Raw genomic sequence first — 12805 nt, forward strand, 5'->3', positions numbered from 1 at the left:
GGTATGTTTCTGAATTTTTCTTTTCCTTCTTTCTTTTCCTGGTAGTTCTTTCACAAGTCCTCCTTATGTTGTTGAGTTTATTCCTCCCCTTTTTTTTAAAGTTAAGTTTATCAAGGTATAATTTACATACAGTAAAATTCCTTTTTTAGCCTACAATTTTGAGATTTGACAAACAGATATAGTCATAAATCCTTCATCACAGTTAAGATACAGAATAGTTGCATCATCTCCAAAGATTTGCTCCTCATATTTGATAGTCACCCCTCCTACCGCTCTCTCTATGGTGCCTGTCTTCTCTGCATATTCAGACTAGTTGGTTTTTCTGTGACCTCAGCTCTCTGAGGAGTTTCAGAAAAGTTTTAATTTTGTAGATTATCTGGGCTTTGTTGTTGTTTAGGGTGGGAATGGTGCTCTTTCCAGTTGGACACGTTATTTTTCTTATCAAGTCTTTTGCATTAACACTACCATTTGAATATCTTTCTCCCACATATGTATTTTTTTAATACTCATGTATATCTTCATTGAAGTTTTATTTAGTGCTAAAATGGTATCTTTGTTCATTTTGTAATTTGTATTTGAAATCTTTTCAAGTTTAAAGAGTATCATTTTAACAGGTAAGTTTCAAGTTTATGAATTCTCTGAACTTCTCCCTACTTTCTAGTTCTGTTTTTCAAATTAAATATTAGTATATGTTATCCTGAGTTTTACTCTACTATTAGAGGATATGTTTTGTTAATATATAATCAAAGGAATGATAGAGAAATTTCATGTTAGAAAAGTATATCATTTTTTGATTTCCAGATTTATTATTCATTTGTACTTATTATTGTAGTGTACCTAGCTAATTTTAAGACCATGTGAAAATTCTTTGACGAATACATCTTTGTACTAAAGGGATTGATTTTTACTACCAAGAAATTATTCATATTGATAAGATTTGAAAATATTTCATCTGAGCTACTAACGTCTCTTTTGTTTTTTATAATGTGTTATTATAAATGGTTTGTGATAGCTTATTTCTTAACAGCCACAATTTATTGAATTGATTTTAAATGCTGTTGTATTATTTAAATAAATATCTATGTAATATTTCATCATGTTGGAAATAGTATTGCATATGCTAATCAGTTTTACCTCCTCATCACTTTTCATGGACATTAATAGTGACTAAGTTTTTTTTTTTTCTTTCTTTTTACCTTTCTAGGTTATTTTAGTGTCTGCCAATAAACTGACTCGTTATATAGAACCATGCCAGTTAACAGAAGATTTTGGTGGGAGTCTCACCTATGATCATATGGACTGGTTAAATAAGAGGCTGGTTGGTATATTACAATGAGAAACATGTTATTATATATAAATAAGACATATTTTGATAGCTTTTTAATTTTAATCAACTGAAAGGTAGACTGTTTACTTTTTACAAAACTAAAGAAATATAATGCATACCATATGATAGCATAATGCTTGAAGGCATATACTCTGGAGTCAGACTCACAAATATTAGCTATTACTGTTGTCATTAGTAGCAGTATTATAGTCAAAGTTGTAAATCTTTTGAGTTGAATAACAGCAGCATAATTTCCTGAGAGGTAATCTAGTTGATACACCAAATTTTTTTTATACAGCAGGTTCTTATTAGTTATCTATTTTATACATATTAGTGTATATATGTCAATCCCAATCTTGCAATTCATCCCACCACAACCCCACCCCCCGCTTTCCCCCGTCGGTGTCCATACGTTTGTTCTCTACATCTGTGTCTCTATTTCTGCCTTGCAAACCAGTTCATTTGTACCATTTTTCTAGATTCCACATATATGCGTTAATATACAATATTTGTTTTTCTCTTTCTGACGTATTTCACTGTGTATGACAGTCTCCAGGTCCATCCACGTCTCTACAAATGACCCAGCTTCGTTCCTTTTCATGGCTGAGTAATACTCCGTTGTATACATGTGCCACATCTTCTTTATCCATTCATCTGTTAATGAGCATTTAGGTTGCTTCCTTGTCCTGGCTATTGTAAATAGTGCTGCAGTGAACATTGTGGTACATGACTCCTTTTGAATTATGGTTTTCTCAGGGTATGTGCCCAGTAGTGGGATTGCTGGGTCATATGTTAATTCTGTTTTTAGTTTTTTAAGGAACCTCCATGCTGTTGTCCATACTGGCTGTATCAATTTACATTCCCACCAACAGTGCAAGAGGGTTCTCTTTTCTCCACACCCTCTCCAGCATTTGTTGTTTCTAGATTTACTGATGATGTCCATTCAAACTGGTGTGAGGTGATACCTCATTGTAGTTTTGATTCACATTTCTCTGATAATTAATGATGCTGAGCAGCTTTTCATGTGCCTGTTGGCCATCTGTATATCTTCTTTGGAGAAACGTCTATTTAGGTCTTCTGTCCATTTTTTGATTGGTTGTTTGTTTTCTTAATATTGAGTTGTATGAGCTTTTTCTGTATTTTGGAGATTAATCCTTTGTCCATTGATTTGTTTGTAAATATTTTCTCCCATTCTGATGGTTGTCTTTTCATCTTGTTTATGGTTTCCTTTGCTCTGCAAAAGCTTTTAAGTTTCATTAGGTCCCATTTGTTTATTTTTGTTTTTATTTCCATTACTCTAGGGGTGGGTCAAAAAAGGTCTTGCTGTGGTTTATGTCAAAGAGTGTTCTTCCTATGTTTTCCTCTCTAAGAGTTTTACAGTGGCCGGGCTTACATTTAGGTCTTTGATCCATTTTGAGTTTATTTTTGTATATGGTGTTAGGGAGTGTTCTAATTTTATTCTTTGACATATAGCTGTCCAGTTTTCCCAGCACCACTTATTGAAGAATCTGTCTTTTCTCCATTGTATATCCTTGCCTCCTTTGTCATAGATTAGTTGACCATAGGTGTGTGGTTTTATTTCTGGTCTTTCTATCCTGTTCTATTGATCTGTATTTCTTTTTTTGTGCCAGTACCATATTGTCTTGATTACTGTCGCTTTGTAGTATAGTCTGAAGTCAGGGAGTCTGATTCCTCCAGCTCTGTTTTTTTCTCTCAAGATTGCTTTGGCTATTCAGGGTCTTTTGTGTCTCCTTACAGATTTTAAGATTTTTTGTTCTAGTTCTGTACAAAATGCCATTGGTAATTTGATAGGGATTGCATTCAATCGGTAGATTGCTTTCGGTAGTATAGTCATTTTCACAGTATTCATTCTTCCAAACCAAGAACATGGTATATCTCTCCATCTATCTGTGTTATCTTTGATTTCTTTCATCAGTGTCTTATAGTTTTCTGAGCATAGGTCTTTTACCTCCTTGGTTTATTCCTAGGTATTTTATTCTTTTTTTGCAGTGGTGAATGGGATTGTTTCCTTAATTTCTCTTTCTGATCTTTCATTGTTAGTGTATAGGAATGCAAGAAATTTCTGTGCATTAATTTTGTATCCTGCAACTTTACCAAATTCATTGATTAGCTCTAAGAGTTTTCTGGTGGCATCTTTAGGATTCTCTATGTATAGTATCATATCATCTGCAAACAGTGACAGTTTTACTTCTTCTTTTCCAATTTGTATTCCTGTTATTTCTTTTTCTTCTCTGCTGTGGCTAGGACTTCCAAAGCTATGTTGAATAATAGTGGTGAGAGTGGACATCCTTGTAGACATCCTTGTCTTGTTCCTGATCTTAGAGGAAATGGTTTCATTTTTCACCATTGAGAATGCTGTTTGCTGTGGGTTTGTCATATCTGACCTTTATTATGTTGAGGTAGGTTCCTTCTCTGCACGCTTTCTGGAGAGTTTTTTATCATAAATGGGTGTTGAATTTTGTCAGAAGCTTTTTCTGCATCTGTTGAGATGATCATATGGTTTTTATTCTTCAGTTTTTTAATATGGTATATCACATTGATTGATTTGCATATATTGAAGAATCCTTGCATCCCTGGGATAAATCCCACTTGGTCATGGTGTTTGATCCTTTAAAGTGTTGTTGGAGTCTGTTTGCTAGTATTTTGTTGATTTTTGCATCTGTATTCATCAGTGATATTGGTCTGTAGTTTTCTTTTTTTGTAGTATCTTTGTCTGGTTTTGGTATCAGGGTGATGGTGGCCTCATAAAATGAATTTGGGAGTGTTCCTTCCTCTGCAATTTTCTGGAAGAGTTTGACAAGGATGGGTGTTAGCTCTTCTCTAAATGTTTGATAGAATTCACCTGTGAAGCCATCTGGTCTTGGACTTTTGTTTGTTGGAAGATTTTTCATCACAGTTTCAATATCATTACTTGTGATTAGTCTGTTCATATTTTCTATTTCTTCCTGGTTTTGTCTTGGAAGTTTCTACCTTTGTAAGAATCTGTCCATTTCTTCCAGGTTGTCCATTTTACTGGCACAGTGTTGCTTGTAGTAGTCTCTTATGATGCTTTGTATTTCTGAGGTGTCTGTTGCAACTTCTCCTTTTTCATTTTAATATTATTGGTTTGAATCCTCTCCCTCTTTTTCTTGATGAGTCTGGCTAAAGTTTTATCAGTTTTGTTTATCTTCTCAAAGAACCAGGTTTTAGTTGATCTTTGCTATTGTTTCCTTCGTTTCTTTTTCATTTATTTCTGCTCTCATCTTTATGGTTTCTTTCCTTCTACTAGCTTTGGGTTTTTTTTGTTCTTCTCTAGTTCATTTAGGTGTAAGGTTAGATTGTTTATTTGAGATTTTTCTTGTTTCTTGAGGTAGGATTGTGTTGCTATGAATTTCCCTTTTAGAACTGCTTTTGCTGCATCCCATAGGTTTTGGATCATCGTGTTTTTGTTGTCGTTTGTCTCTAGGTTTTTTTTTATTTCTTCTTTGATTTATTCAGTGATCTATTGGTTATTTAGTAAGGTATTGTTTAGCCTCCATGCGTTGTATTTTTTACTTTTTTTTCCCCCTGTAATTTATTTCTAATCTCATAGCATTGTGGTCAGAAAAGATGCTTGGTATGATTTCAATTTTCTTAAATTTACCGAGGCTTGATTTGTGATCCAAGATGTGATCTATCATTGAGAATGTTCTGTGGGCACTTGAGAAAAAAGTGTAATCTGCTGTTTTCAGATGGAATGTCCTATAAATATCAATTAAATATATCTGGTCTATTGTGTCATTTAAAGCTTTTGTTTCCTTATTAATTTTCTGTCTGGATGATCTGTCCACTGGTGTAAGTGAGGTGTTAAAGTCCCCCACTATTATTGTGTTACTGTCGATTTCCTCTTTTATAGCTGTTAGCATTTGCCTTATGTATTGATATGCTCCTGTGTTGGGTGCATATATATTTAGAATTGTTATAACTTTTTGGATTGATCCCTTTATCATTTTGTAGTGTCCTTCCTTGTCTCTTGTAAGACTCTTTATTTTAAAGTCTATTTTATCTGAGTATTGCTATTCCAGCTTTCTTTTGATTTCCATTTGCATGGAATATCTTTTTCCATCCCCTCACTTTCTGTCTGTATGTGTCCCTAGATCTAAAGTGGATCTCTTGTAGACAACGTATATATGCGTCTTGTTTTTGTATCCATTCAGTGAGCCTGTGTCTTTTGGTTGGAGCTTTTAATCCATTCACATTTAAGGTAAGTATTGATATGCATGTTCCTATTACCATTTTCTTATTTGTTTTGGGTTTGTCTTTGTAGGTCCTTTTCTTCTCTTATGTTTCCCACTTAGAGAAGTTCCTTTAGCATCTGTTGTAGAGCTGGTTTGGTGGTGCTGAATTCTCTTAGTTTTTGCTTGTCTATAAAGCTTTTGATGTCTCTGTTGAATCTGAATGAGATCCTTGCTGGGTAGAGTAATCTTGGTTGTAGGTTCTTACTTTTCATCACTTTAAATATATCATGCCACTCCCTTCTGGCTTGTAGAGTTTCTGCTGAGAAATCAGCTGTTAACCTTATTGGAGTTCCCTTATATGTTCTTTGTTGTTTTTCCCTTGTTGCTTTTTTTTTTTAAAACGTCTTTATTGGGGTACAATTGCTTTACAATGGTGTGTTAGTTTCTGCTTTATAACAAAGTGAATCAGTTATACATATACATATGTTCCCATATCTCTCCCCTTGTTGCTTTTAATAATTCTTTGTCTTTAATTTTTGTCAATTTGATTACTGTGTGTCTTGGCGTGTTTCTCCTTGGGTTTATCTTGCCTGAGACTCTCTGCACTTCCTGGACTTGGGTAGCTATTTCCTTTCCCATATTAGGGAAGTTTTGGACTGTAATCTCTTTAAATATTTTCTCGGTTCCTTTCTGTCTCTTCTTCTTCTGGGAGACTGTAATGCATTTGAATGAATGTTGGTGCATTTAATTTTGTCCCAGAGGTCTCTTAGGCTGTCTTCATTTCTTTTAATTCTTTTTTCTTTATTCTGTTCTGTGGCAGTAAATTCCACTTTTCTGTCTTCCAGGTTGCTTATTTGTTCTTCTGCATCAGTTATTCTGCTATTGATTCCTTCCAGTGTATTTTTCATTTCAGTTATTGTGTTGTGCATCTGTTTGTTTGTTCTTTAATTCTTCTAGGTCTTTGTTAAACCTTTCTTGCATCTTCTCGATCTTTGCCTGTGTTCTTTTTCCGAGGTCCTAGATCATCTTTACTATTATTATTCTGAATTCTTTTTCTGGAAGGTTGCCTATCTCCACTTTATTTAGTTGTTTTTCTGGGGTTTTATCTTGTTCCGTCATCTGGTACATAGTCCTCTGCATGTCCTTTTGTGTGTCTTTCTGTGAATGTGGTTTTCATTCCACAGGCTTCAGGATTGTTTTCTTCTTGTTTCTTCTGTCTGCCCTTGATACACCATTTTCAGAGAGGATATTTAGACAGCAATATGAGTTGAAAAGCAGTTTGACAGGTTAAGGTTTTCATTTCTGAAAATATATCTTCTTTTTCGGGGCAGACTTTGGAAATTTGCCACTCTGTATAATGTAGTATTGTTTAATTGAACTGCCAGGGACTAAAATAAAAAACTTAAAATTTGCTCACATTAGATTATATGCTAATTTTTTTTTAAGAATAATGAACTTTTGGATATTTGAGAATGGGTAACCAGTTCTGTTTTCACCATATTTGAACAATGATATAAAACCAATGAGTGTCTATTTTATTCTAAGCAGAGTTGCCCAAATCCCTTTTTTGAAATATTTTAAGAAATCATGTTAAGATTATAACTAATTTATTTTTATGCTACATGCTTATATATAAAACTTCTTAAGTATTAACATGCAACCAGAATGATTAATAGAATAACATAAAGAAAAGTTCTTTAACTGGAATTAGAGGGTTAGAACTGGTCTGAATAATGTTCATGTAGTTAAAACTGTTGTTGGTACACATATTTCTCAAGGGAATAGGAATAAATATAAACTTGTATCAGGAATAAAAATAATTTCTTAATGTGTTTAAATTAAAAAAATTCTTTATCCATTAAAACTATTCATTGTTTTAGGAAGCAGTTTTGTCTTCATTGTTTTAATTTTGTCTTCATTGTCTGCATTGTCTATGCTGTGTGGTCTGGTGATTAAAGTGTACTAAATGAGGTCCAGAGAGGGAACCAGAATCCTGCTTGACTGATTCTGTTGCTCTTAGTTGAAAATCCTTATGTACATATCAACTTTTAAGATCATCCTTAACATGTTAATAAAATCTCATACTTTAGGTTTTTGAGAAGTTTACAAAGGAATCTACATCATTATTAGATGAACTTGCTTTGATTAACAATGGAAGTGATAAAGGAAATCAGCAAGAGAAAGAAAGGTAAGTGTCTAGTGTCCTACAATTACACCTTTGCAAAGCTATAATTAGTGTGTTAAAAGATAACCTCTGTTGTTAATGCAAGCCAAGAGAACTAAGGTGAGCAAGCCTCCATTCAATCAAACTTGGCCTATAAAAGTTGTATTAAATTTATTTTTTAATACTTGAGAATTTGCTTTACATATAAAATTTATTGATTTGAATCCAGGTTTCTTTACAGAAGACTTTTAATTTTGTTGAATAATAATATATTTACCTTTTCCTGACACTGTGTAAAATAATTATTTTGCAAGAACATGTTTTCAGAAGGAAACAATTTTCTGCCTTTTTAGAGTTTTACTTTGCTTGTAAAGAATATGGAAAAGGTTGCAGCTTGAAATAAAATCATTATAACCTTATTTACATATGTTAGCACTTAAATGCCTATCTTGTGGAACTCCTACATCCTTGTAAAATATGTGATATTCATGAGTTTAACTTCAGGAATTTAGTATTTTATGACACTGGATCTAATTGTAACTACCTAGATTTATCATTTTACAGATTTCCATTGAACTTTTCAACCTCAACAGTTTTCAGACCAATTTCCTCTCCCCAGGTAAAAAGTACTGTAAGAAGCAAATTAATCCTCAGTAACAAAGGAGTCACTAGGCAGTAATTTTTCATTAGGAAATTTGAAAGGATCAGCACTCATCCTTGTCTATCTCTTTTGAATCTGACCTTGAAAATACAATGGAACCTTGATAGAATGCATCTTGTTATTCCATGAATCCAAATATAGTCGCAGACCAGTTGACTGAGATAATGATATAGGAGGGATATGAGAAGATCATAGTTTAACACCAAATCTTGATTTAAAATAAAGTAAAAATATGAAAACAAATGGTTTGAATATAAATCTAAAGTTACAACAAACATTTAGGAACATTACTATCTTATAGATAGACGCCATATAAAAATGTAAATAACAATTTTACATATATGTAAATATGTGAGTGTGTGTATAGACATCACACACACATACTTATATACTATGGAATTGAAAATATCACTCAAGTTACTTGACAAAAATTTGCCAAACCTCTTGCTTTCTGAGTAGTCCAGCAGAGTAAATCTGGTGTTTCTCAAAATCATGTTCTCCAGGAAAGACATCCTAAGAGGGTACTGGTAGAAAATGAGTTCATGGTCATAGAGTTTAATGCTGTTTACTATGTTTCCTTCTCTGGGAATGACTGTAAACATTTACAGATTACATGTTCTGAGAAAGTGTTGCAGTAAAGAAACCTGTTTAATTGCTTTCTTAAAATTTCCCGTACTTACATGACAGTGGAACCCCATCTTCTCTACTCAGTAGTATCTCATTCAGTGTTTTGGGAAACACTGGGAAACGATGGTTTGTGTGACTACATGAAGTGTCAAGTGAAATCTTGTATTTGCCAATCCCTCCCTAAGAAACTCAAGTGTTATTACTTAGTCTCTTTTAAACCCCACACAATGAAGTCCCTCTTGCAAATTTTCATCACCTTCTTTATGTCAGTCCTCAGGAAACATCTGGGCTATACGAGAGGTGAAGGCCTAGATCAGTTGACAAAAGTGAAATGTATAGAGCAAGACCTGTCAGTTACAGTAGCAAGGCCCTAGGCTTTGATTTGCCAGGTACTCTATCTTTCCTTCATCTTCTCCACTTTCCATATATGTTTAAGAAAATAAAGCCCATAGTCCAGCTGCAAATGAAACATAATTAGTACATAAAGAGTGTACATCTGCTAGGGTACACATACATATGAATATCAAGATTGCTATAGATAGGTAAACTTTGGATTGGAGGATGGCTGCACACGATTTTAATGTTAACGTTTCTGGATTATTATATAGTGACAAATTTCAGTTTGAAGCAGATATCCAGTGGAAAAATAATAAAATGGATTCCTTTGATATACTTGAAATAATACTGTAGTTAATAATGATAAATTATATTTTTCCAAGTAGTGTATTTTGTTTTTTATCACATAGATATTTTTTTGGCTACTAGTGTTTAATTATCTTTAATGGGTTCCTGATGCTTAAGAGAAATTAGCCTGGTAGGACAGTATGCTTCATATTTTCATATTTGTAGGCCCCTGTTTTGGTAAGTATATGTAAAGGATTTTTTTAAGTTATAGAAATAGAAATACATATAGTTAAAAAAAAATACTCTTTTGGTGCTTGCCAGGTCTGTGGATTTAAACTTTCTTCCATCAGTTGATCCTGAAACTGTTCTTCAGACAGGTAAGATGAAAAAACATATTTATCAGTGATAATCATAATCCATTAAACCAACCATACATTAATTGGCTCATGAAATAAACATTGATTTGAGTATGTATTATGTTGTAGAAACTGAAGGAGAAGTGTTTCAAACTGCTCTTTGGTTTAGCCTAAGAGTGTGTTAATAAACTCTACAATATTAAAAATTATTAATAATGATCAATTATCTTGAAATATTTGAATTTATTTCTTTATGACATGAAGATAAAAATTTCTATTTGATGGGTTTGCTATGAGGATTATTGAATATGCATTGTGTTTCTAGCATTGTACTTTTATGTATTTTCATATTTCATTCTTCTAAGTACTCCTTGAGATAATTAGTATTATTTTCTCTACTTGAGGAAGCCAAGGCTTAGAGATATTAAAAAACTTGTTCAAGATCAAATAACTATTAAGTTCTACCACCATAGCACTAAAAAAAGGTCTAAATCCAAAGCCACTAGTTGTACTGTTTTACAATCATCTGTGTAAAAACACTTACCACCTTGCAATGGCCTTTCACGTAGTGTGTGTTCAGTGCTGCATGGTTTGTATATTCCAGCCCCAATAGCTTTAGTAGTAGTTTCACAGATTCTAGAGAACACATTAGAATTCTTTTAAATGAAAATACCTTAATTTTATTTCTAATATATTTTTCTAATAGGGCATAGTTCTAATCCTACTGCATAGCAGGTACTATTCTAAGCACTTTATGTATGCTAACTCATTTATGCTTCACTACAACCCACTGAAGTAGGTACTGTTGTCACCCCAATGTTAAGATGGGGAAACTGAGGCATTAAAAGGTTTAGTAACTTGGGCAGATTACACAACTAGTAATGCTAGATTTGAGACTTTAACCAAGGCAGTTTGGTTTCGAAGTATGGTCTTTGAAATCATTATGTGGTTCTGCTTCTCTAATGTAAATGGTATCCACAAGGAGCACATTGAAGGTAACAGTCATCAAAGAAGAAAAAATATATATATTCTGATCTTAATGACTTTTATGGAACTATATATAAAAAGAATATGAATGTGGGCTTCCCTGGTGGCACAGTGGTTGGGAGTCTGCCTGCCGATGCAGGGGACACGGGTTCGTGCCCCAGTCTGGGAGGATCCCACATGCCGCGGAGCGGCTGGGCCCGTGGGCCATGGCCGCTGAGCCTGCGCGTCTGGAGCCTGTGCTCCGCAACGGGAGAGGCCACAGCAGTGAGAGGCCCGCGTACAGCAAAAAAAAAAAAAAAAAAAAAAAAAAAAAAAGAATATGAATGTGTGTGTGTATATATATAGAAAGACTTTCCATAAGTCTTCAAAACAGGTGTCCTTCCAATTATAGAGTATAACAAAGAGTAAAGAAATAAATTCTGAATATCTTCGTTGTATCGATTCAGTTTTCTCGAGTTTTTTCAGTACGATTTAGATCTTACTTCCTGAAAGAACAAAGAAATAATTGTAATCTGTGAATTACTGCATGTTTAGAAGGTACAAGAGACTGTCAGTAAAAATATTGCTTTAGATTCAAAACTTAGTTCCATGTTTATATTTGTTTTAAAAACTGCTTAAGCCATTGAATTCAGAAACTTGTTACATTTGTATTTTAGAATTATCTGTATACGTCACTAAGTCCTTTTTAGTATGCTATTGACTCTTAAAGTAGAAAGAGTATAAAATGGGGACGTTTAAAACAATCTTGGATATTCTTCAGAAATTGGAAATACCTCCAAATCATAATAAAAACTGTTTCTATTATTTAAAGCCATTTAAGTTTAGGACATTTTCTTGAATAGAGATGAAGAGAAGAGAATTTAAATGTCTGCATATTTTGGGTTCCTTAATGATAATTGGAATAGTATTATCCTGGAAAAACAATTTGCAATTTATTCACTTAAAAAAAATTTTTTTTTTCTTTTTTGATGGAAAGGATAGTTTTCTTTGTTTTGGATGCCAGCAACTGAGGTGTAGGGCAGACTCCTGTTCAAAGGCCAACTCCCTCCTCCCCGACTGATGATCAGTGGGCAGGAGCTATTACAGACGGAGGGAGGGGGCTACATGCAGAAACAGCATAGTCAGCTCTGACAGTCATCTTGAAATTGGACATCAGTGGTCTGACCAGCGTCATCTTGTAAAATTGTTAATGTTATACTTACAGCTTTAGATGTTGCACATTCTATAATTTTAACTTCTTGTGCATGAGTGATTTTCTCCATGAGTTTGCTGTAATCAAATAACATTGAGTGCAGTTCTTACATTAGTGTGGCCCCTCACGATTCACAGTTAATATGTTGTAGAAATTTATATAAATAGAGATTACTTAAATGTTATTTTGTACCAGTAGTAAAGACTTTCTCCCTTTAATCATACATTTGTTACACACCAACATTTCTTTTAGGTGCTATGATTAAGGTTATGGATTAATAGTGAAATCCTACAACATAATGCTTAGTATTGATTAGTACTATCAGACAAAACATACTAATTAGTACCATCAGACAGAAATCCCAGATTATAATTGTACTCTACAGAGAAATGGTTGGCACAATGTCCTGAGGAGTGAATCCACCAATAACAAGAATGTGATAGATAGATAATTAGGTCTAGAAAATATATATGCCATATATACTATATACTTACTATGTAGTATGGCATACATAGTATATATGACACAGATCTTCCTCAACTTACAATGTGATTACATCCTGATAAACCCATCGTAAGTTGAAAATATCATGTTGAAATGCATTTAATACACCTAAAGTACCGAACATCATAGCCTAGCCTAGCCTACCT

The 12805-nt window shown here is 33.5% G+C and overlaps 1 protein-coding gene across 5 annotated transcripts in view; it reads left to right on the top strand.

The window, feature by feature from the left end:
• SESTD1 (SEC14 and spectrin domain containing 1) overlaps nt 1–12805 on the top strand; it is a 145396-nt gene that overhangs the window by 90142 nt on the left and 42449 nt on the right. For all 5 annotated transcript variants that reach the window (XM_067741363.1, XM_067741360.1, XM_067741359.1 and 2 more), the window contains 3 exons: nt 1205–1318; nt 7635–7732; nt 9942–9997. In XM_067741363.1, coding sequence (XP_067597464.1) covers nt 1205–1318; nt 7635–7732; nt 9942–9997 — 268 coding nt within the window. The remainder of the gene's footprint in view (nt 1–1204; nt 1319–7634; nt 7733–9941; nt 9998–12805) is intronic.

The sequence above is a fragment of the Pseudorca crassidens genome, chromosome 6 (assembly GCF_039906515.1).
Source record: "Pseudorca crassidens isolate mPseCra1 chromosome 6, mPseCra1.hap1, whole genome shotgun sequence".
Classification (NCBI taxonomy): Eukaryota; Metazoa; Chordata; class Mammalia; order Artiodactyla; family Delphinidae; genus Pseudorca; species Pseudorca crassidens.